This window comes from Notolepis coatsorum (assembly GCF_963971535.1).
Source record: "Notolepis coatsorum genome assembly, chromosome: 4".
Classification (NCBI taxonomy): Eukaryota; Metazoa; Chordata; class Actinopteri; order Aulopiformes; family Paralepididae; genus Notolepis; species Notolepis coatsorum.
The window spans coordinates 47261951-47287600 of record NC_140168.1 but is presented as its reverse complement, the minus strand read 5'-3'; the positions used below and the strand labels follow the sequence as shown (position 1 = coordinate 47287600).

Sequence of the window (25650 nt, the reverse complement as noted above, 5' to 3'; positions counted from 1 at the left end):
CTTTTGTCATCTTTGATGATCCAGGCGCTGGCCTCGGGGTCTATGGGAGCATGCAGCTGGCCCTCCAGCAGGGGAGGGAACCCCTGGACTCCCACGCTCAGGCGGTCAGCGCTCAGTCTGTAATGCACCCCGTCCTTGGTGATGCCCTCTGGCATGCGCACCGATACAGTCAGGTCCTCCGCCGTCTGCTGCCAGAAGTAAATTGGTTCTGAATGGGAGAAACAAAATGAGAGAAAAAGGTACAGTATTGTTAATGACGGCTACAAATGACAGAATTGGGAGGGGAGGAGGGATGGTTATTTATGTTAAATCAGGTTTCTCTATGACAATTCTCAACGCCATCACCATGCCAAGATGTTTTGAATTTCTTGCAATGCAGGTACAGTTAGGGTTGCCTAACGCAATAATTGTGGTAGGGGTCTATAGAGCAGATCTGCTGATGCTCATTGATGCATTGAGTTGATTGTTTTGGGTGACTTTAATCTGAACCGTCCGAATGATAATCAGATTATCTCAAGGAGGTTAGTGGAAGCCTCAATTTATCCCTTGAGGCTACTGTAACAGAACCCACTGAGCCACTTGAGATTTATCTAGGCCTATCCTAATTAATCTTATCTTTTCCAATAGGGTTGACAATAGAGCTGTGAATCTTCACTGGCCTCACGATTAGATTACGATTCAGCTGTCCACGATTCGATTCTACGATGCATCTCAATAATATATTACATCCTCAATTTTATAATCTGTATTACTGCACATGGCTACTTTTTCATCAATTAATACAAGCAGTCAGATAAATTTACTTTTATTTAGAAAGTTCTTAAATCAGAATGTCAAAATAAATGTCTTTACTAGTGTTGCTGATACAGATACTAGAAAGGTATCTCAATACCCAGCTGTTAAACTATTCAATACTCTTTATTAGTATTAGTATCAATACTATTAGAATAGCCTGATGCTGTATTTTCTATGAGTTGAGTGGATGCATGGCCAGAGCACCAGCTTTAATAATACAATAATAATATATTTGATTTTTAGGGCGCTTTATAGTTGTGGAGCAAATCCCAAAGCACTACATTGTAAAAGAACATAAAAGCTAGCAAAAGATTTAAATAAAGAAAACTCACTGCATCGATGCTGAATCGTCAACGTCTGCATCGCGATGCATCTTAGAATAGAGAAATGTCCACACCCCTAGTTGACAACATTATTGCCTGTGGTGTCTCTTTCTTTCAGTCATTAACAAACACGCACCGTTCAAAAAGCTTAGAGCAGATAATTTGGGTGGAAACTCTTTTTATTCTATTCAAGAAGACTGGACCTTCTGGAGATCCACCACATTGGACATCATTTAGAGTAGACAACTTAAAAATAAATGCACTTTCATCTGTGAGAAAAGCCAAATCCAATTATTATTATATACATTATTACTAACTCCTATTCAAACCCTGCAATATGTTGGAAAGCAGTAAACAAACGGAAACAAAACCAAATTCTCCACCTACATATTAAATATGGGGGCTCTTTGATATTCACAAGTATGTCAGCTGAAGCTCCAGCCCTGAATAATAGGACACCCCAAAAACACACTCTTTCACTCAACACCATTACAGTGCATCAACAGTAGCCAACAGTCCGCTTTTAAATGTGTTGCCATCATTAGCTGCATTCTGTGACTGCTGGTATTGTCGGTCTACTGATGGTACACTGGACTGAATCATACTGCACACTGTTTACCATCTACTGACAGTACACTGGATTTAACCATACTGCACAGTGCACACTATTTACCATCTACTGACGGTACACTGGACTGAATCATACTGCACACTGTTTACCATCTACTGACAGTACACTGGATTTAACCATACTGCACCCTGTTTACCATCTACTGACAGTACACTGGATTTAAATCATACTGCACACCGTTTACCATCTACTGACAGTACACTGGATTTAACCATACTGCACACTGTTTACCATCTACTGACAGTACACTGGATTTAACCATACTGCACACCGTTTACCATCTACTGACAGTACACTGGATTTAACCATACTGCACACAGTTTACCATCTACTGACGGTACACTGGACTGAATTCATACTGCACACCGTTTACCATCTACTGACAGTACACTGGACTGAATTCATACTGCACACTGTTTACCATCTACTGACAGTACACTGGATTTAACCATACTGCACACTGTTTACCATCTACTGACAGTACACTGGATTTAATCAAACTGCACACTGTTTACCATCTACTGACAGTACACTGGATTTAATCAAACTGCACACTGTTTACCATCTACTGACAGTACACTGGATTTAATCAAACTGCACACTGTTTACCATCTACTGACAGTACACTGGATTTAACCATACTGCACACTGTTTACCATCTACTGACAGTACACTGGATTTAACCATACTGCACACTGTTTACCATCTACTGACCGTACACTGGATTTAACCATACTGCACACTGTTTACCATCTACTGATGGTACACTGGATTTAACCATACTGCACACTGTTTACCATCTACTGACAGTACACTGGATTTAACCATACTGCACACTGTTTACCATCTACTGACAGTACACTGGATTTAATCAAACTGCACACTGTTTACCATCTACTGACAGTACACTGGATTTAATCAAACTGCACACTGTTTACCATCTACTGACAGTACACTGGATTTAATCAAACTGCACACTGTTTACCATCTACTGACAGTACACTGGATTTAATCAAACTGCACACTGTTTACCATCTACTGACAGTACACTGGATTTAACCATACTGCACACTGTTTACCATCTACTGACAGTACACTGGATTTAACCATACTGCACACTGTTTACCATCTACTGACAGTACACTGGATTTAACCATACTACACACTGTTTACCATCTACTGACAGTACACTGGATTTAATCAAACTGCACACTGTTTACCATCTACTGACAGTACACTGGACTGAATCATACTGCACAGTGTTTACCATCTACTGACAGTACACTGGACTGAATCATACTGCACAGTGTTTACTAGCTAATCCAACTTTTGAGGTTGTTATCATTGGTAAATGGAGAATGAATGTCTACATTAAACAAATGTTCAGAAAGATTTAATAAAAAATGTATCGTTCCTGAATGGTATTCGTAGCCCATGTGCACATGCAACATATTCCGTTGGGTTCTCTTCTCTGCAGTGAGTCGTTTGTGTGTCACGTAATTTTTCAGCTGCTGCAGCTTTTTCATATAAAATGTTGCCACAGGAAAATCACCCATTTCAATGTGTTGTGGAAGCATCTTCTCACAGTGAGTTTAGCAGTCCTAATTCAGACTCCGGTTAGATCAAGTCTTGTGGTTCAAAGAAAGAGATCATTGTCTAGCACTCAACCTCTTATTTTTGTCAAACGACAGCTTACCTGCGGTGTCTAAACTCATCTCGCATTAGCAGCTTTCAATTTTGTCTTAATCATGCCTTCAGCAATCGCCTGTAATTGTTAATGCCAATCAAAATTCCAATTCAAGCAGTTAGGCTTCTTGTAGGCATATGATTAGCCTGGGCAGGCTTAATGCACGTGGTTCCCATATATACAGCCCATTAACTCAACATTCTCACGTGGACCGTTTCTCTATGCTTGCAAACTGCATTACCATACAGTATGTCATTTTGATGATCTTCAACACACTAAAAATCAATTTACTACTAACTTATGGGCAATTAAAAACCTCCCTGCCACAATTTGTAACTGTGTCAACTGATTATTTGTGTTTTGCATGGATTTTATTGTTTTTATTATCTTTTATTGCTAACCAATATAATCTCGGGCATCATTTAAAATGAGGGATACCCTCAATGTATTTCCCAAGAATTAAATAAAGGCTGAATAAATGAATGTAGATTCCCCATCTGTTGACGAGAAATACATAAAACATGAAATACAATGTGCGATTTGGAAAGGAGTGGCTGTTGAATATGTAGTAACACGACAGACGAAAGAATATTGGAAAATGTGCATATTTCAGTGTGTGGCCTAATGCACAACAGAGGCTATGTCATTACTCCTCCCCTGAAGTGGTTGGCTCAGCTGTACTGAACTTCAGGTGTTCCCAAGCCATAACCAGCATCCCATTAGACAGCCATGAAGGCCGGGTGGGAAGGCCACAACGGAGGGGGCAACAGATGTTAGTGAACCACGCCTAGGACTAATAATAATAATGAATTGCATTTATATAGCACTTTTCTAGACACTCAAAGCACTTTACAATGTAGGGTGGAAATTGCCTCCTTCACCACCACTGGTAGCACCCAACCTTGGGCTACGCAGGCTCAATGGCTGCCATACACTGGCACCCGGCACACATCACACTACACAATGGCTGAACGGCTCAAGAGACAGGGATTGATAGTCAAGACAGGGATTGATAGTCAATTAACACTTTGCAGTCAACATTGTCTAAATGGATTTTTTATTTTTTTAAATCGGTTCATTTCCATTTATAGCATTTTGAAAAGCCCTCGTTTTTCAGGAAAATATATAGATTCCGTGATAAACGGCATTTATTGGAATATTCTGGCATACACAAAAACTGTCATTTTTCGGCCTATTTATGAATCAGCGCGCACACACACACACACACACACACACACACACATAGGGGACACGTTGATATATCTGTGAAAAAAGCTCTGATTATCCCAAGACTGGTAAAATAGATTCCTTACCTCAGATCAGATGTTATCCAAAAAGATTATTCCAATTCCTGATCGCCATTCCAAATATCGATCGCGTTTATTGATTCAGCGTTGGGTACTGTAAATATATATTCCACGAGTTTTCCGGGCCGGCGATCAACTTGAGTCTCTTCAGTTGGCTTGACGGAAAAGTTACATGAGGAAACTGCCCCCCCCCCCCCTTCATCAGTCTAAACTAATGGGGTGCAGTTACACAGGGAGAGACGATAGGGGGCGGTATCTTCCCAATTAAGCTCAGAGAGACTCTGCAACACTAGCGTGAGGCTCGATTGATGAAATATGAATTCAAATCGCCAATAAAAAAAAATACGACAAACAAACGCTATATGTCGTTGGTGGCATTCAAAGGTCGGCATGAACTAGCGACAAAACGCGTCGCTGGCACTCAAAGTGTTAAGGGACTGCTCGATTATGGCAGAAATCATAGTCACGATTATTTTTGACCAATATTGAAATCACGATTATTAAAACACGATAAAGATAATTAAACCCACAAAAAACACCTGCACTAGCCAGACGAGACACATCCTGAGCCACGGAGTGGTGGAGTTACAACACAGGACGACTCCGTGGCATCTCTCATCAGGCAAAGATAAAAAGATTAAAGTCTTTGTGAGCTTGCATTCAATTGCCAGCCCAGTGTAAGGTTGCACGGTGTATATTAACGTAAACTGTAGCACATTGTGAATGTATTTCAGCACAAGTCTGAAAATGCAGTTGATATGTCCAATATTATGCTTTCAAAAATGCATGTTTTGATTGTCGTTTGGGATATTTCAATAACACTTGTAATGTAATGTAATTATCATCATCATCATTAACATCTAACAGCTATAATATATGGCCACCTAAACTATAATAAAATTATGTGATATACTGTATCTAGAAAAATATGTATAACAAATTAGAATAATTTGATAAAAAAAAGTCCACACACACACACACTCCTGGCTCCTAACATACTGGACGTGAGAGACGTTCCTTTCTCTTTAATACCAAAATAACTGCCCACAGAGATTGATCTGGAGAGGCCACTGGGCCTGCCTTTCCGACACCCAGCCTAGTTATTTACTGGACTTCACCAACACACATTCTGCTCGGCCAGGTGCTGTGTGGCTTTGGGAACAGGTCATCACCATCATCCCTCCTTTCTGTTGTTGACTGACCAGAGATAATGAGGAGGAGTGAACTGCCCCCACAACTCCCAACCCCCTTTCATCCAACTCTAAAGGTGTGTTGGATAAACTGTTCATCCGACAGACTTCACGCTCAATGGGTGCAGAGGACCCAGTGCAGTGTTGAAATTGGTGCCGTTTGGCCAGATGGTGGCGCTATAACAACAGACTTTACGTTTGGCAGGTGTATTGCTGAGGACCCAAGGGAGTGCAGTGTTGACTGTGAAGTCGATCAGATGAGCGCTCCTGGAGAATGCTGCAGGCAGCCAGACCGCGGGTCTCTCACTTCCAGGGGCCAAGCAATTGGTCTGCTCCAAATGGACGGGCACTGTTCTAGTTCTCTCAATTTCAATAAAAATTCAAATATATCTTATTTGCATAACTGTCAGAATACAATGAATATAGACTACATACAGTATCACACAGTCTATATCGGTATCACCCATATGACCATTGACAACCACTCCATCCCCCTCTCCTCACTTGGCACCAGCCTGGGTGTAAAGTTGGACTCATCACTGTCCTTCGATGCACACAAAAAAAACTGTCTGTCAAACCTCCTGAGGAACATCTCTAAACATAAGTTAAGTTTCTTTAATAGTTGTCATACAGAAGTACAGAATACTTTTATATAAAATGCTTCTTACTGTTACGCTCCAGAGACTGTGCAAGACAAGATAAGTATGAAATAAAATAACATAGTATAGCATGTAAATTAGAAGTAAAAAAAAATGAGGTCAGTGTTCAATATAGACATATGTACAATGTTCGATGCAGAGTAGACGTAACCGAGTTACCATATAATATACAATACTGTGTAGTGTACTAATATACAATACTATATAGTGCAAGGCAGAAATAGGATGAGGTGCAATTTAGGTACAATTTACAGTAGGTGTACGAGTTGTAGTGCAAATCCTTTATCAATAAATATAAAGTGTGTTTGTGTGATCTAAAGTGTGGAGAGTGGGTGCTGCAGTGTGTTGTTTGTTTAAGTGAGTGTGTGCGTGTGGGTGTGTGTGCTGTGTGCATTTGATGGTTGTTGCATAGTGTTTATTGTTCGTTTAGCAGCCTGATGGCCTGGGGATAGAAGCTTCTTCTGAGTCTCTGTGCTCGCCTTAAGACTCCGGTATCGCTTGCCTGACCGCAGCAGTTCAAAGAGGCAGTTGTTCGGGTGGCTCGAGTCCTTAATAATTCTCTTAGCCTTCCCCTTGCACCGCTTGTTGTAAATGTTCTGGAGGGTGGGAAGCCCCCCTCCAATTGTGCGTTCGGCTGAACGTGTCACTCTTTGTAGTCTGCTACGGTCTTGTGCAGTGCTATTCCCAAACCAGGAGGTGATGTTGCCAGTCAGGATGCTCTCTATTGTACATGAGTAGAAGTTCCTAAGGATCTTCTGACTGACTTGGAACTTCCTTAGGCGCCTGAGGCGTTGTCGTGCCTTCTTCACAACACTGTCAATGTGTGTGGTCCATGTCAAATCCTCAGATATGTGGGCTCCGAGGTACTTGAAACTGTTCACTCTCTCAACCGGTGCCCCGTCGATGCTGAGGGGGCTGTAGTCCTTGACCACCGACCTCCTGAAGTCCACAATCATCTCTTTTGTTTTGCTGACGTTCAGGGAGAGGCAGTTCTCCTGACACCACTGTGACAGGTTCTCTACCTCTTCCAGGTAGGCCCTTTCGTCGTTGGCAGAGATCAGGCCCACCACTACTGTGTCATCAGCAAATTTGATGATGGTGTTGTTGTTCCGCTGTGCTACGCAGTCATGTGTGTACAGGGAGTAGAGGAGGGGGCTCAGAACACAGCCCTGGGGGGCCCCTATGTTGAGCGTGATGGATGAGGAGGTGCAGTTGCCAGTTGCCTGCATAGACCCTCACTTGCCCAGTCTGATGCCGAAAAACTGGTCCACGCCTTTGTCAGTTCCTGCATAGACTACTGTAACTCTCTGCTGGCAGGCCTTCCCTCCAAAACCATCCAGAGGTTACAGTACGACCAGAACAGTGTCCTCACCAAAACCCGGAAAACCCAACAAATCACCCCAGTCCTCCACTCCATTCACTGGCTGCCAATAAACCAGCAGATAACCTTCAAGGTTCTCCTGCTGGTCTACAAGGCCATTAATCACTCCGGCCCAACCTAGCTCCAAGACCTCCTCTCCCCTCAACCTGCATCCATCACTTAGGTCTGGCAGCCAAAACCTCCTCGCCATCCCACGCACCAGGCTGTCAAACCATGGGGCACCATGCTTTTTCCGCCTGTGGAATCAGCTGCGAGGATCCGTCAAGGCCTCAGACTCCCTTGCTGCCTTAAAACTCATGTATGTTACTCTGCCTTCCATTAGGGCCTGTTTTTACTGCTCCTACAGTATGTTTATTTTCCCTTTTGCCATGAAGCACCTTGAGATCCCGTTGAGTTTAAAGTGTGCTATATAAATTAAATTTATTATTATTATATAGCTAGCCTAACGTAAAATGTCTCGATATCGCACCGTACAAAGTTGACACATTATAAGATCAAAGTGTGAAATAAAGCAATAAAAATGGGAACTTTCGTTGAGATATTATAACCTAACTTCTCGTGCTCCCTCTTTGATCCCGTCTGTGTGCGCTCTCTTTTCTCTCTGTGTCTAAACAGTCTGTGGTATCATGCTAGCATGGGGTTGCCGTGATCCCTCTTGCTCACGCTGACCCCCGACTACCACTGACGCGTCATAACGCTCTTCAAAAACACCCCTTACTGTGCTGCTCTTTTATAGATGTGTGTGATCTACATGTATTGACATCTAATGCAGTCTCTCTTCCTAGGAGGACAAACAAAGAGTAGTGATAAAAGGATTAGGTTGCAAAGCCGACATTACTATTCAACCTCCTCTGTACCTTCAAGACGTGTTTGTTATCTTTTTCTGGTCTGAATCCGTTAAGTGGACCGTTGTCCACATGTTATTAATTCAATGACGTTGAGCATACATACATATAAATACATAAAGGGATGTCCGATATTATCGGCCTACCGATATTGCCATTAAAATGTGATATCGGAAAATATCGGTATCGGTTTTTTACATTTCTATAACCTTTATTTACCCAGGCAAGCAAGTAAGAACAAATTCTGATTTTATTTATCGTCAAAAGTATGCATAATGTTGTGTTAATTCCACAACAAGAGATATGTAATGTTAATTACCTGAAATTATTCCGTTTTTTGGGGGGGGAAACCCTGCATATATCGGTATCGGTTGATATCGGTATCGGCAATTAAGAGTTGGACAATATCGGTATATCGGTATCGGTAAAAAAGCCGATATCGAGCATCCCTAACATAATACAATACATATACTGACCAAGGCACATGGAAGACATCCTTCCCTCCTTTCTTACATCCTGTTCCTTCGCCTATTGGGCAAACTGGCAGCTTGGCTGTGTGGCAATAAAAAGGAACTTGAACTTCCTAAACAGTTGTCCCCCTGGGCTTACTGTCTGGATGTCAAGTGGCACAGGCACAAGACGCTGATGGAGGGAGAGGTCCTGTATGACGGGGGGCGTCCCCATGGGCTCCGTCCCATCAGATGCTTGTCCCTCAGGATGGGGTGCAGTGTGGCAGAACAGAACAGTTCGGGGACAGTGGTCGGCGGGGGACTGCGCAGAGCACATCAATGTACTGGAGTTATCACAAGCCTCCAACAAGGGAGCAGTGACTTCAGCAACTCAAAAGTTGTGCAGCTGGAACTTCTTTGGCAGGGCAGACGTGGATCTCGCTTCCTCAGAAGCATCAGAAGCAGCCGCCTCTGGTTCTCCTTGATGGAGGGGACCAGCCCTCTGGGTCAGGACACTCACGGCTGGCCATGTCTTCTTTACCCCTTCCTGCTAATTCCTACGTTTCAGAAAGTTCTTCAGCAAGGCCACAGGCTTCTGCTGGTGGCCCCCTTCTGGCCAGTGAGGACATGGTTTCCTCTACTGCATAGGCTGTTCCAAAGCCCACCGTGGCACCTCCCAGACAGGAAAGACCTCCTGCCCCAGACAGGAAGCGTGGAGCCTGTCAAGAAGACTATTCTGAATGCCTGAATAAATACTTGACCTAAATGCTCAATTCAGTGCTTAAAGCACCGCCTCTGGCAGTCATCCAGGATTCTTAGAACTGTAGTTACATACGTAACTGTCGATTTCCCAAGTAGAAAACTCAAGCGTATGCCAACCATTGGATCGTGTACCATAGATGTCCACTCAAATAGAGAAGTGATATATGATCGTTTTGGTAATCTCCAATTATGGCTTCATATAGAAACGGATGCCAATGCAGCTCTCGCCTCTCTGCAAGGGAGGACCATTCATACAAGTCACAACTACTACTAGGGATGTTCAATATTGGCTTTTTTACCGATATCCGATATTGTCCAACTCTTAATTTCCAATACCGATATCAACCGATACCGATATATGCAGGGTTTCCCCCCCAAAAAAACTGAATAATTTCAGGTAATTAACATTACATATCTGTTGTCGTGGAATTAACACAACATTATGCATACGTTTGACAATACATAAAATCAGAATTTGTTCTTACTTGCTTGCCTGGGTAAATAAAGTTTAAATAAATGTCAAAAAAATAATAATAATTTGAAAACCGATACAGATATTACATTTTAATATCGGTAGGCCAATAATATCGGACATCCCTAGTCACAAAGGTGAGTACCATAACCATCACCGGTGATACATCTAATGGCTGAGTGATATACAGAGTCTAAGGGCTTAAGAGTGGAAGCCGCCGAATGTCTATAAATTACATCCAGCACAGACAGGAAAACTGCTTCAACAACTCTCTTTGTGCTAATCATAGGGAAGCTGGCTCTATTCCTATACAAAAAGTAAATCGTTTGCCACAGTTTACTGGCAAGAACGCCCACATGATATTAAAATGTAAATTCTTCTTCTAGCCAGATACCCAGGTATTTATATTCTGAGACTCTCAATATCAGACCCATTCACAGTATATATGCAAGTTATTGTGAATGTAAGAAAGGGTTGGTGAATGGTAGGACATTTCCTTTTTCCACTTTAACTGATTTGGGGGGGGTTTATGAGAGTAATTTCAATGACAATTAGGACACTGATTTGGTAGAAAACATGATTTAGTTATATTCCATTTTCTATTATGTTTTTCTGGGAGGCACTTTTTGCACCTGTAATCCCAATTTAATATTTTGTATATATAAACTTACAAGGGCATTTTTTGCCCAGTGGTGCAGTTACTGGTAAATTCTTAACCTGAGTTTGTGAGGAAAGGGAAATGTAACAGTGGGAGGACATTTAGTTTTTTTGTAAGCAGTATGAAATCGATGAGGTAGAGCAGCTGTCAGCCCTGTGCAAAAATAACAACCTGCAGCTGAATAAGCTAAAAACCCAGGAGATGATCGTAGACTACAGGAGGAAGAAGACCGACATACAGCCCCTGTACATCGACGGGGGATGCATGGAGAGAGTCTCGGTCATTAAATTCCTGGGCGTCCACCTGGAGGATGACCTGACCCGGAGAACCAACACCAAGGCGATCGTGAAGAAGGCACAACAGAGACTCTACTTCCTGAGAATCAGGGGAGGAAACTAACTTTTTGGCTTACCAGCCAACTGGCGAGTATCTTGATTTTTTTTACCAGACAAACAGATTTTTTACCAGCCAAAAAAAATCGCTAATTGTGATAATTACTTCTTTGTATGTCTTCGTCTAAATTGATTTTCAATCATAGTAATAATCACACCGTGTCTCTACTCTTTAAAATATTTATTAGCATAAAACATTAATAACAGTCTCTACTCTTCACAATATTAGCATAACACATATTAACATGAAAGAGGGATCTATTCTGGACTGGGTTGGGCAGTGAAAGAAAAAAACCGAAGTATGTTGTGAAGTGTATAGATAGATAGATGTGAAATGTATAGATGTAGCAGTACTGTCTATCTGTATGTCGTGTATGTCATATGTTATGATGAATTGAAAATGGGGGACCCTGATGTAAACAAGACGAAAGTCTTTCTCTGGTCTGCATCCCCTTAACAATTGTGTGTATTGAGCCGTACTGTATTGTACCCATTCTGCAATCTGTTAATAAAGTTTTCAATCAGTCAATCAAGTTAACTTTGAACCTCGGTTGTCAAGCCACGTCAATGTTGTGTATGCATCCGAGTGTTCACTGTGCCTTTAAGACGGCACGGTGGCCTTACGACAGTGCTGTGAAGTACCGTCAGCGTCAAGTGTTGTGGTAACGTTAGTTGGGTTGGTCTGCTGTTGTGCACTGGTTGAGCTAGCCCCTTTCGTGACTGCGATGTGCAAGCCAGGGGCTTTTGAGCATGAAATAAAATGTCTAACCTTACGTCGTAGTCCGGTGCGCAATAGACTAACATACACCTCTGTAATTTAAATGTGTCCTTGCCTTGGACTCGAGAGTTGTACTAGGGTTGGATGCAGTTCCCCGTTGCTCAGTCTGTCTGTTTTCCATCTTCTGTGTTTAACGTTATCTGTTTGCGAGTGCTTCCTTGACTGATGGCCAGTACCACGGGACTTTTATTCAACATTCTATATTTCCGCGGTTGGCCAGTACTGCAGGAACTTTTATTAAACATTATATATGTCCGAGGGTTGGCCAGTAATGCGGGAACTTTTACTAAACATTATATATGTCCGCGGGTTGGCCAGTACTGCGGGAACTTTTATTAAACATTATATATGTCCGCGGGTCTTGTGCAGTGCTCTCGTGGCACTGTCAACTCGCCAGACTGGCGAGTGGTCTTCATGAATCACTCGCCAAACGTAAAAAATACTCGCATTTGGCGAGTAAAGTGGCCTAATTTCCTCCCCTGCTGAGAATACTCAGGAATTACCACCTCAGACAAGACCTGCTTATGTCCTTTTACCGCTGCTCTGGGGAAAGCATCCTCACCTACTGCATCAACGTGTGGTTCCTCAGCTGCACAGCCGCAGAGAGGAAGGCGCTCCAGAGGGTCGTCAATTCGGCCCAGAAAATCATTGGATGCCCTCTCCCCTCACTGGAAGAACTATACAACTCCCGCTGTCTTAACACTTTGGATGCCAGCCACGTGTTTTGTCGTTAGTTCATGCCGACCGTTGAGTGCCCGCCAACGCTATATAGCGTTTGTTTGTCTTTTTTTTTTTTATTGGCGATTTGAATTCATATTTCATCAATCGAGCCTCAGGTTAGTGTTGCAGACTCTCTCTGAGCTAAATTGGGAAGGGGGGGGGGGGCAGTTTCCTCATTTTACTTTTCCATCGAGCCACCTGAAGAATCCATTGTGATCGCCGGCCCGGAAAACGCATGGATTATGTATTTACAGTACCCAATGCTGAATCAATAAACGCAATCGATATTTGGAATGGCGATCAGGAATTGGAATAATCTTGTTGGATAACATCTGATCTGAGGTAAGGAATCTATTTTACTTCTTGGGATAATCAGAGCTATTTTCACAGAGATATCAGCGTTTTCCCTATGCGTGTGTGTGTGTGTGTGAGCGATCAGGAAATGAGATAATCGATATTTCAGCCCGCTTCTATAGCGTGCATAAGTACACATATACTATCGATAATCTAGCGTTTATTTGAAAACTATTCATACCGTAATTCCTCTAATAGTAACCCCGGCTTGTATTTGTTTCAACTGTAGCGGGTACCAGGCTTGTATTAGGAGGAGGCCTGTATAAGAGGGAGGCCGATATTTCAAATTTTCAAACGGATCATAATGAATAAATCAACATTTTGTGTCAGTTTGAACCCAGTAAAATGTACTGGGTTCATTTATTGAAACCAAGTACTGTATGAAATAGTAAACCGTGCAATTACAGGTGGTCACTGGTCATTTCAACGTTTTCAAAGTGAAATTAAGTAACTAGCTCTGTTACGAAGGATCAGATTAAACCGAATATATATATTTATTACTTGATATATATTGCATAGTATTTGTATATCGTCTGATATCCCTTGTGTATTCTTTGTACATATACACGGAATATCCCTTTTACCTAGTACAGACCATAATATTTCGTTCTCCTATTGGACAGCGATCCACTAGGCGCCATGGCCATACCCCCAATGTCTAGTTCAAAGTCACCGCCAAGACATGCCTGGACATGCCCGGTTCTGCGCAAGAATACGAGACAGAAATAAGGCTGGTACTAGTTTGTTCACCTAACGTATAAATACGGCGCAGGTGAATACAGAAGTATGTTACCCAATAAGTTGAAGCCTCACACCACGATACAACGTGCTGTGAAGTGGGCCCGTTTTGCCCCAAAATAGAGCCTTGAGACCGCGTGCGAATTGATAGCTGAAGTGTCAGAGTTTAACGCTGTACCGTCGAGTTCGACCTATTCTATTATTCAGTAATAGTCTATTTATGTATAGTGTATCGTGCGGCTACCGTTCTACAGTGACCAGCATTACCAACGCTTCCTCGTACCTAGCTAGTGTGCTTATCCAGGCTGGGCGGCTTAACCTGGTACCGTCATCCGAGGAGCCCTAGACGAGGACCGTGTGGATATGTACACTGGATAACCTACCCGACGACTACAGAGCCCTTTTCGGCTGGATTATATTTGCTTTGGTCCTGTATCTGATGGAGCGGAGAATCGTCTACACCCACAACTGTGTGGGATTTACCCTGTGAGGAGCATCGTCGAGCCCGCCTCTAGGACGCCTGAGGCTGGCTAGCTTTCCTCCATGCTGCACTGCATACCGGAGAATAGCTGTTGTTCGTCTGCGGATCAAGAGATTATTGCACTGTCTCCTGTACCTGGAGTCTCCTTATTCTTCGTTGACCCAGACTTTCGTTACCGACAAATCCTCTCCCCTGCTGGCCTACAACCGGAGGGACCCTACTAGTATCTCCCGCTGCCCTACTAGTGTACCATAGATATAATTCCTATGATACAGGTGGTATTCATTATCTCCTGCGTAATATTCTAATGGACTTACGCTCTTGACCTATTCATGCACATTCTTCGCCTTACAAGCGCGACTCTAATTCTCAAGTAATGTAAGATAATCTTCGTGCTGCTAATAAATATTATTCTAACCCATATTTGTTGTGGAACCGTGTCATTGTGGAGGTGTTCATCTCATATACCTGTGTACTGTATGGCCAGTAGTAATGTACATAAGGCAGTAGTGGTTTAATGATACCATACTTATTCAATACAGTCAGGGAATTGTACCCCTCAGTTACAAGCTCAGTATGCAGCTCAGTATATTAGTAACCCGGCTTGTATTAGGAGGCCGGCTTATAATTGCTTAGCTCAAGAGCGCACCCGGCCATTAATAGAGACCCGGCTTGTATTTGAGACCCGGTTACTATTAGAGGAATTACGGTAAATAGGCCGAAAAATTACAACGTTTTTGTGTATTCCAGAATATTCCAGAAAATGCCTTTTATCACGTAATCTTTATATTTTACTTGAAAACTAGGGCTTTTCAAAATGCTATAAAACGGAAATGAAGCGATTAAAAAACAATCCCGTCTCGACAATGTTGACTGCAAACAAGACATTGATAAACGACGGGCAGATTAGACACATAATTTAAGACATAATTTAAGACATAGATTATGCGTTCACAGCGCTATCATTGAAGTGGGTGCTGGCATTTAACCACGTTTTACCATGTTAACCAGTGGCACTGGAAGTGTTAAGAAGGCAGTCAAAATACTGAAGGACCCACACCACCCGGGCAACAAACACCTCATACGGCTGCACTCGGGCAGGCGGTTCAGCGTCATGCCCACCTGGACTAACAGACTGAAGTTTAGTTTTTATGTGCACTAAACCAGCTAAAATTTTAAACAACAATCTCCCCTGCACCCCCCCCCCACACACAACACTAAGGGATAGTGCAATTATCTTTTATACCCCCCTGTCTATGTTTATGTTATGTCTATTATGCCTTACTCTTGTTTTTATATTTAATACTGTGTTTAGGACTGTGTTTTTTATGATCTAGGACTGTGTGACGGCTAGCACCTAGGGCTGCATTTAAAATTTCGTTGCAACACTAACACTGACAATAAAGATCATTCTATTCTATTTTATCTGTTATTGAAAGTGCTGTTACTTTAATTTGCATGTATATAATAGCAAGGACTGAATAAGGTCCTCCAAGTCACGATTCTCACCACTCAACACTAATTTAAAGTCAGTGCATAGAGCGAATAAGAATCTGGAGTTATAAGAGGTCTGCATAAAACATATTCCTCCACATCCGTGTCCAGTAGACCAGAGCTTTTATCTGCTAATGAGTGTTGATCCTCTAAAACAGAATAATTGATAAGTGAAGCCATTTTAAAAGAAAAACGTGAATAATGCTAGGGGGCGTGATACGACGTGATGAAAATAACAGGAATTTAAAAGTGTGAAATAATCCAAACTTTCTAACGTTCTAGTCTACATGCCATTGTATTTTGGCTTTCAATCTTTTTTAAGAAAGAAAGAAAGAAAGAAAGAAAGAAAGAAAGAAAGAAAGAAAGAAAGAAAGAAAGAAAGAAAGAAAGAAAGAAAGAAAGAAAGAAAGAAAGATCCCTTGTAGGGGCATTGTTCACCATCTCAGGATAAATACCCCCATGGGGGAACAGAAATCAACATGCTGGAAGGATATACTATGTAGCACACAGATAACCAAGTCTGAGCAAAACAGTGCTCTATTTGGAGATATTGTGTTTGTAATAGGCTGCTCGTTGTTTCTATGGCTACAACCCAGGCAGCCAGTCAGCTCGTGTGTCCTCCACCTAAAGCTCTCGAGGGGAGATGAACAAAGTGACTGAATGTCCCTTGACAACAAATGACACCAACTTCGAGTTCATGAATCTCATTACAGCAACAAGCTGAGAAGGGAATCAGTAAAGAGGCTCTGGCCATTATTATTAAGTATTTCACGGAGGGAACGGCCGAGAACTTCAGGTCCCAGAGCCGAGGTCACGCTTGTATTTCACACTGTTTCCACATCAAAGCCCCTTGGCTGCACAAATTCTTAACCTGAGTTTGTGAGGAAAGGGAAATGTAACAGTGGGAGGACATTTAATTTTTTTGTAAGCAGTGTGAAATCTGTTATTGAAAGTGCTGTTACTTTAATTTGCATGTATATAATAGCAAGGACTGAATAAGGTCACCACTCAACACTCATTTAAAGTCAGTGCATAGAGCGAATAAGAATCTGGAGTTATAAGAGGTCTGCATAAAACATATGGCATTCCTCCACATCCGTGTCCAGTAGACCAGAGCTTTTATCTGCTAATGAGTGTCGATCCTCTATTCCTCTAAAACGACGTGATACAACGTTTTACCTGGCTGCGTTTCATCCAGGTTTTAAAACATGAGGGTAATGTAAGATATTGAGACATGCTAAGATAAAATAGTCAGTCACTTGATATTTACCAGGGTTGAGGAGTCAGATACTAAAATACTATAATCAGATGACTATTTTAATAAAATTAAGGATTAGGTATTAAATCAAATGTATTTATTTATAGGGCCCGACAACACACGTTAATGTCCCCATGGGCCGTACAGATCTTCTTTAAACAAGTCAAGAAGAAAACATAACAATAAGTCAAGAACAGAACAAGAACACCATAAGGTCCAAACATTTTTAGATGAATGCAAATAAATGAAAGAATGCAAGCACTCCCAGACATACCCCACGCGAAGGTAAGGAAAAACTCACTAAAACCTAACAATAGGGAAAAAAGCTCCACAGGCAGTGTGGAGGAGAGAAACCTTAGAAGGGCCATTCAAGGGGGGATCTCCCTTCTTAGATGTTGGTGATAGTAGTGTTGCAGACGGACAGTTGGTAAGCATGCACTCATGTGTGTAGTGGAACACAGATGAGTGCATGCAATAGCAACTGTACATTTTGAAAAATTAAAGATAGAGCTAATAGCGATAGCAACTGAACATTTTGAAAGATTAAAGATAGAGCTGATAGCGAATCTATTTGAGGCACAGGGGCGGCGCAAAGAGGGTCACGTCCTCCCCGTCTTAGTCAAGGGACATTAGGTGTGATTATTTTTCAGAAGCATAATTCAAGGGGGGGGGGGGGGGGGGGGGGGGGGAGTATTAATCTGTAATACACTGCATGGGTTACATTTAGGGATGTCCGATATTATCGGCCAATATTGGCATACAAATAGGAAAATAGGAAAATATCGGTATCGGTTTAAATTTTTTTTTTTTTTACATTTATTTAACCTTTATTTACCCAGGCAAGCAAGTAAGAACAAATTATAATTTTATTTATTGTCAAAGTATGAATAATGTGTTAATTACACGACAAGAGATATGTAATGTTATTAATTACCTGAAATTATTCCGTTTTTTTGGGGGGGGAAACCCTGCATACATCGGTATGGGAAATTAAGAGTTGGACAATATCGGTATAGGTAAAAAAGCCAATATCGAGCATCCCTAGTTACATTATATTATATAACTATATTCAGAATTCATCATTGTGATTGATTGATTCATTACAATTATATGAAGGCAATCATTCATCTGTAATAAACTCCATTTTGAATCTACCGTAATCTAGGTTCCAACCTCTAGGCATTTAGATAAATGATTAAAATCATAAAAGGGGCACTTCACCAAAAAACAATGCTGATTTATTTTGCACATAATCTCACACACATCCAAATGCTCTCAACAGTTTTGCACATATTAATTTAGTTTGACAGTTATTGAGAGTAAATGAGTTTGAATATGGCCACCACCAGTGATGTCATCGGGGACATTGAATCCTTGTGTTGTGTTAATTACAGAATCCCGAAATGATGTACCGGTAGATGAAAAAAATAGCTATTCTTTGTTTTATAGGGATTGCTACCTTATTTAACTGAGCTGTAATCCGTTTAGAGATTTTGGATGTGTGTGAAATTATGTGCAAAATACATCAGCATTGTTTTTTGGTGAAGTGCCCTTTTGAGTCTTTGGATTCAGCATTTATATATAAAGCCGTCATTGGAAAGCTGTATATTACAACTAGGGATGCACCGATCCAATATTGATATCGGCCCCGATATGACTAAAATAGCTGGATCGGGTATCGGTAATTTAAAAAAAAAAAAATATATATAGCGGATATATTTTTTGTTTTGTTATTTTATTATAATAGATAAAATAATAAATAACAATTCAGTACATTTATATCTGTGTTAATTTGTTACATTTTGTTTCACTAAGTTAGGAAAGTAATGTTTTAAGTCATGCCTGATGTTGCCTTGCACAAGAGAATGATCTCAGTCTCTTCGACACAGTGAGGCATACAGTTTATTAATTGAACAATGGGTATCGGATCGGTACTCGGTATTGGCCGATACCCAAAGCCCAGGTATCGGTATCGGGACTGAAAAAGTCGGATCGGTGCATCCCTAATTACAACACTGTTAATCTGGTCTGTTGGGCTCCATCAAACCTGTTCTTAAGACTGGTTATTGCTGCAAGTACCTGCACAGACTGAATTGGGAAGGACTGCTTTTATTGTTGGTGCATCGGACTCACGGAACAATTCACAACGCCTCCTCTCACAGTCCGCGGCCCTTTGCCTTTTATAGTCTAGGCGTACCAGCACTTTGATCCACCAATCACTGTTCACCAGTGCGCATGCTGCCGAGACATATTGTACATAAACACTAGGTACGCTCTGACAGAAGAATTGAGCGGTGTGTGGACGTGCCTATGTGGACGTGTTCTGAGGTCCACTATTGAATCATTTTAGTCCCTGCAGATCTCAGCAGAGTCCAGTCTATGTATGGTACGTCTGGACAATGGCTGAGCCTTTAAAGATCAAATACGCTATCTTTTAGGTGGTTCACCTTGCCGCCCTATATTCTGTGTTAGAACTTGCATGTGTGGACCCACTAGTCCACACAATATCAACACTTTAACTTTTTTTTTTACTACCGTCCGATACAGTACCCGCCTGAAAACGCTCGCATTGATGAGTCCTGGCTTTAGGCAGAATCATAGACAGACAATGTGGAAAATAGCTTGTGTGTGTTCAGCTGACACTGTTGACATGCCCACTACACAACATACACACACACACACACCTCCAGTCAAGCATCCACTCAACTCGTAGAAAATACGGCATCAGTCTATTATTCTAAAAGTATCGATACTAATAAAATGGAGTATTGACTGGTTTTTATTAGATTTATTTTCGGGCTTTCTGTATTTTTCACCCATCCCAATTTAGTCGTTATGCCAATTCCCTTCCTGGTCGTTGCGCGCATTGCCCCACTGTCGGCCTGGGGAGGGTGAAGAACTACTAGTTTGCCAACCACTTATTTTCACCCGACAGCGAGGAGTTTCACTGGGGGAACGTAACGCATGCGGAGGTTCACGCTATTTCCCCCAGATCCTCTCCCTGCTGAACAGGCGCCCCGACTGACCAGTAGGAGTCACAGCACTGCGCCACCCAGCCGCACCGTATTGGATGGTTTTTGACGGATGGGTATCGCAATGCTTTTCTAGTATGCGTGTATGGTGCCTAACCCTAAAGCCCTTCCCATAGTCGAGCGGACCGTACACGGAGCAGACTCCCGCGGGCTCAAAGCTGACCCAAAGGGTACTCAAAGCAGACCCAATGCAGAGTCCAAGTGCGAAGCTCCTATTTTCTGACACACGGACATCCGCGGCACCCACTTGGTGTCACACAAACTGGCGCGAGGTGTAAACTGTCGCGAGACATGTAGGATATTGGTCCGCGGAGATCCGCTCGACTATGAAAGCTCAAAGAGTCCAGTGGACCTCCGCAGAGTCCAGTCCGTGTACAGTCCGCTCGACTATGGGAGCACCTTAAGACCCACCTGTCTTCTCCACCTCCATGGCCTCTGGCTCCACCACAGGCTGTCCGTCCACGTGTGTGAGGACGAAGGGCTTCTCCGAGGCCACCATCAGCCCCTTCCCCTGGGGCTCCACCGCCGCGTAGTGGGGCACCGACTTCCCCATCAGGACCCTCCTCTTCTTCACCTCGTACCTCTTCTCCTGGTCTGAGGGTTGGACACCATAGCATAGAAACATTTAGACATCCTTCAGATGAAGAACCACGTAAATCTGTTTTAAAAGGTCTCAAATATTGTTCTTTTTGTATGTGTTGTGCCTACTCTTGGTAAGGATTGGGCAGTCTGAAATGTTATTTAGGTACGCAATTAGGGCTGTTACCTGAAGAGAGTCTCAAGGTCTTAAGATTAACAAGCTTATTTGAAAGTATTTCCCTTTGTGATGTTGTACCATGGACAGGTATAAGTTGAAGTGTAGCATACATTCATAATTAACTTTGAGAGAACTTTCATGTGAACAAGTGCAAATAACAATTTAAAGAAATGTATAAATAAAGTGAAAATCTGGCTTGGCTTATTAACACGGACAGACAATATCTGGTCTTAGTCTGGTCTCTTGAGTCACTAAGCCAGACGACAAAAGCATAAGCAGTGGCTGGCAAGCCATCAAGCGACTGGATCTAGAAAAGTCATTAAATGAGGAAGGAGGAATTCTCAAACGGCTGCATAGATTTCCTCTCAATCTCCCTTTCTAATCATGAGTCAGGGGTAGTTTTTCATTCAGCGCAAATGCAAAGAGAACTTTCATATAAAATCCCCCCCCCGGCCAAGGATTGCGTCGGGGCAAATTTAACACCACGTGCGACTGAATAGTGAAACTCAATTATGAGCACTTTAACTTCCCAGCATGCCCTTTAATCAACATGGATTCCTCTCTCGGGTACAGGATTATGGACGCACTAATTGCAGAAATGCACATGACTGGGAAATAACAAGATTGATATTGAGATCTTAATTAAAAGCTGAATTTATAACTAGATGTCCATCTGAATTTATTACATACCCAATTGACCTATCTCAAGCCTGGTCTCTTTTTTTGATCCTCCTGTACAAACAGAAAAAATTAAATAAAAAAAGATGATAGGGTCAGTACACCACACACCCTGTCCTGCAGTGTTGGTAACAGTGATCCACTCCAGAGCCACAGAGTAGCCGCTTCCCCTGCCGTCGTCGTCGTCGCCCGAGTCCTTCTGGATGCGGAGTAAGAGGACCTCCAGGTTGTGGACCCCGGCCTGGACGTGCGACAGGCTGTGGAGGACGGTGAAGGGCTGCTGCCCCAGCTCCTCGCTGAACAGCAGCTGGAAGACACAGGATAGCTTAGCACAATGAATGGAAGCGGACATGACCGGTTAGCCTAGGCGTTGTCCAACTAACACCTCTCCCGAAGGCTAACAGGTCACGTCCGCTTCCATTCATTGTGCTAAGCTAGGCTAACATGCAGCCAGATAGCTTTCTACTGAACGCACAGAGAGGAAACTGGTATATATCTTCTTGTATCTCTCTCTCTCTCTCTCTCTGGAGAAGACGATAAGCTAATTTCCCAAAATGTTGGCGTGTTCCTTTTAACTAACTGTTGAAATAGCCAATGAAAAATATAATAGTGAGGCACTGATATTGATGATATAGATAAGGGGTTACATTTAGTCATTTAGCTGACGCTTTTATCCAAAGTGACTTACAAGTTCTCATCAGGAAGGGCACAACTCTATCAGCTGAGTAACAATGTTCATCAAAGTGTTGAGTGCTACAGTGTAGGTTAGTTTATTAGGACAAGTGCATGACAGTAAGGTTCACTTTTTTTAATTTAATTAAACGAAAGTCTCTCTGGTCTGCATCCCCTTAACAATCTGTTAATACAAATTTCATTCAATCAATCACTGCGCAGGTGATTGATTGAAAATTGTATTAACAGATTGCAGAATGGGTACAATATTATTATTATTATTGAGAGAATCCTTCATTACAGATCAATATAATCATGAGACTCTTTTAAAAAAGCTACGGTTCAGACAGCCATTTGGCTAGTTTTATCTTGGTTTTACTTTGTATTATACTTTCTAGTTGGTGTGTTTGACTGGTTCTATGTATTGCTGATGATGTTTGTTTTTTTGACTGGAAAGCACTTTGTGATCCTGTATCTTGAAAGGTTCTATATAAATAAAATGGACTTACTTACTTACATAGTCTGCTCTAAATTGTAGGAGTTGCTCTGCTCTGGCTCAAAAACCCTCATTGGTAAGTCAAACCAGACATTTCCAGTGTTTCGCATTATTCACCTACCAGACTATAAGGAGCCTACACACGACACTGGAGAATGTAGTAGAATGACGAATACAACAAGCGACTGCAAGAACACAACAATTTGGGGCGTAGGTGGTACAGTATGCACAAAAGACAAAAGCAAAAGCTGCAGACCCAAGCTGCCATTCGTACAGTACCTCCCACTTGAAGTGGGAGCTCTCTCCTCTCTGGCTGGTGCGGAGGAGGTACAGTCTGCCGGCGCCGTCGGAGAGCGCCGCCCAGGTGGCCGAGGTGAGGCTGAGAGAGGCACAGAGGCGATCCTCACTCTGGCCAGGGTCCGGGGTCATACGGTACACCTCCATAGGCTTCCCTATGGCTGTGTCCTACATTCATGAAAACAACAGTCTTGTCAGTCAATGTAATGGCTGGATGGATAGACAATAGGCACAGGACGACGACGTGATGTGTAACAAACACCCCCAACACCCGTATCACCTCACCTGCTGCATCACATTTACATTTAGTCATTTAGCTGACGCTTTTATCCAAAGCGACTTACAAGTTTTGTACGACAAGTCAGCAGGAAGGGTACAACTCTATCAGCTGAGTAACAATGTTCATCAAAGTGTTGAGTGCTACAGTGTAGGTTAGTATATTAGGACAAGTGCATGACAGTAAGGTTAACTTTATTATAATTTTTTTAAATTTCAGATATTGATTGAAAAAGTGTGTCTTTAGTCGACGGCATCACGTGAGGTGACCATATCAAGACATCATAAAAAAGATGCCCTTCTTCATTCAATTAATTTCATTAAAACAGTAATGTGTTGCCATTGCAACCCGGTACAGACTCATTAAAACAAGTCCCAGCCCAGCTCTCCTCATTCTGATCTGCCCCGCAGGTCCAATAGAACCCCCCCTGTGACGCCGGCAGACACACTGCTCACATTCTAACGGACTGTCTGTCCAAATGACGACCGACACTCTGGTTGATCCCGGTGCGGGTCAAACGTCTCTCTAGTTTTTAAGCAAACTTCTATTGCACCGATAGACTTCTCCATCTCCCTTTACCGCATAGGTAAAGTTTCATAATTGATTATTCAACCTCTTGAGGAGCCACAGCTATGCCCCCTTGAGCACGATGAAACTGAATAAATTATTTCTTCTTGTTTTCAAAAGGAGCTGTGTTTCCAGGTTAGAACTGGAGTCTTTTGAGCAGCTACACTACCCAGCATGACTTGCGCTGTGGCCTTGAGCAAAGGGTGTGTGCTTAGACATGGAAACCAAATTAGTGACTGAGATAGGACTGGGCGATATGCCCAAAATATCATATCAGGATATTTGTCTGAGTACGGTATAGTGTTCCAGTACAAATTACATCACCATCTTTTTTTTTAGGTCTTTATCTTGTAATACTTTACTAACTAATACTAATTGTCACAGTCCTATTTCATTCAAAATTTTCCATTTTATTTTACTTTTTAATACTGCGGCAAGGGATTTATTTGTATTAACTTAAAAATATACAGTATGTATGTAGGTATATATTTCCTTACGATATGTATATATATCGTGGACGAGAATATAGTAAAAATGCATACCGTTGCATGGATCCATGACATTATACCTTCATATTCAGTATACCTTCCAGCCCTACTCTCGAGACTGACTGTGTTGAAAGGGGAAAAAACAGTCATGACCAGCTTTAATAAAACCATTTTAGATACAATATCCCCCTCTCATCATTTAATGACGTCATGTATGTCATATGTTATGATTAATTGAAAATGGGGGACCCTGATGTAAACAAGATGAAAGTATTTCTCTGGTCTGCATCCCCTTAACAATTGTGTGTATTGAGCTGTACTGTACCCATTCTGTAATCTGTTAATACAAATTTCAATCAATCAAAACTCTCCCTCCTCTACCCACTGTGGTCTTTAAATGTTGAAGCTATGACTGGAAAATATGCAAATATGAAGTAAAAGCTATTTCAGGAAGAGAGACTTGTAAATGAAGCATTGTGAAGGTTGTTTTGTGGCTCTCTGCAGACTGAGCTAACGGTAGGTATTGAAATCACAATTACTCATTGATTTGATGAGAATCATATTTGATCATATGGCAATGAATTAGTTTGACCTTTCTTCTCAACCAAAGGCTGCCTTGCCTTCTCATTAATCTTCTACAAGTCACTAAAGACGTTTCCAGTGGAGAAACATGGCTCTCTCCTCCCTCTGCATGCGGAACATTCATCATTTTATCTGATTATCTTGTTTTCATGATCGTGGGAAGACAATTGATCATTAGGGTGTTTTCACACCTGTAGTTCGTTTGCTTTGTTCCGATTCAGGGAGACACAGGGACTATAATGATACAATGTTGCACTTGTCCCTTAGTTCGTTTGTGTTCACACGGCTGTGTTAACAGCGGACCAAAACAAATGCACGTGCGAGCAAACTGTCACTCATTGGTCGATTTAGGACTAAAGTGTTATTGGTGCAGTACCAATATGGGAACCATCCACCTTTGATCAACCATTAGCTAGGGCTGGGAGATGAA

The 25650-nt window shown here is 42.0% G+C and overlaps 1 protein-coding gene across 1 annotated transcript in view; it reads right to left on the bottom strand.

The window, feature by feature from the left end:
- nudcd1 (NudC domain containing 1) overlaps window positions 1–25650 on the bottom strand; it is a 67633-nt gene that overhangs the window by 33257 nt on the left and 8726 nt on the right. The window contains exons 3-6 of the mRNA XM_084313504.1: window positions 23289–23474; window positions 21953–22148; window positions 20818–21000; window positions 1–208 (exon numbers count right to left, since the gene is read on the bottom strand). Of these exons, the coding sequence (XP_084169630.1) occupies window positions 1–208; window positions 20818–21000; window positions 21953–22148; window positions 23289–23474 (773 nt within the window). The remainder of the gene's footprint in view (window positions 209–20817; window positions 21001–21952; window positions 22149–23288; window positions 23475–25650) is intronic.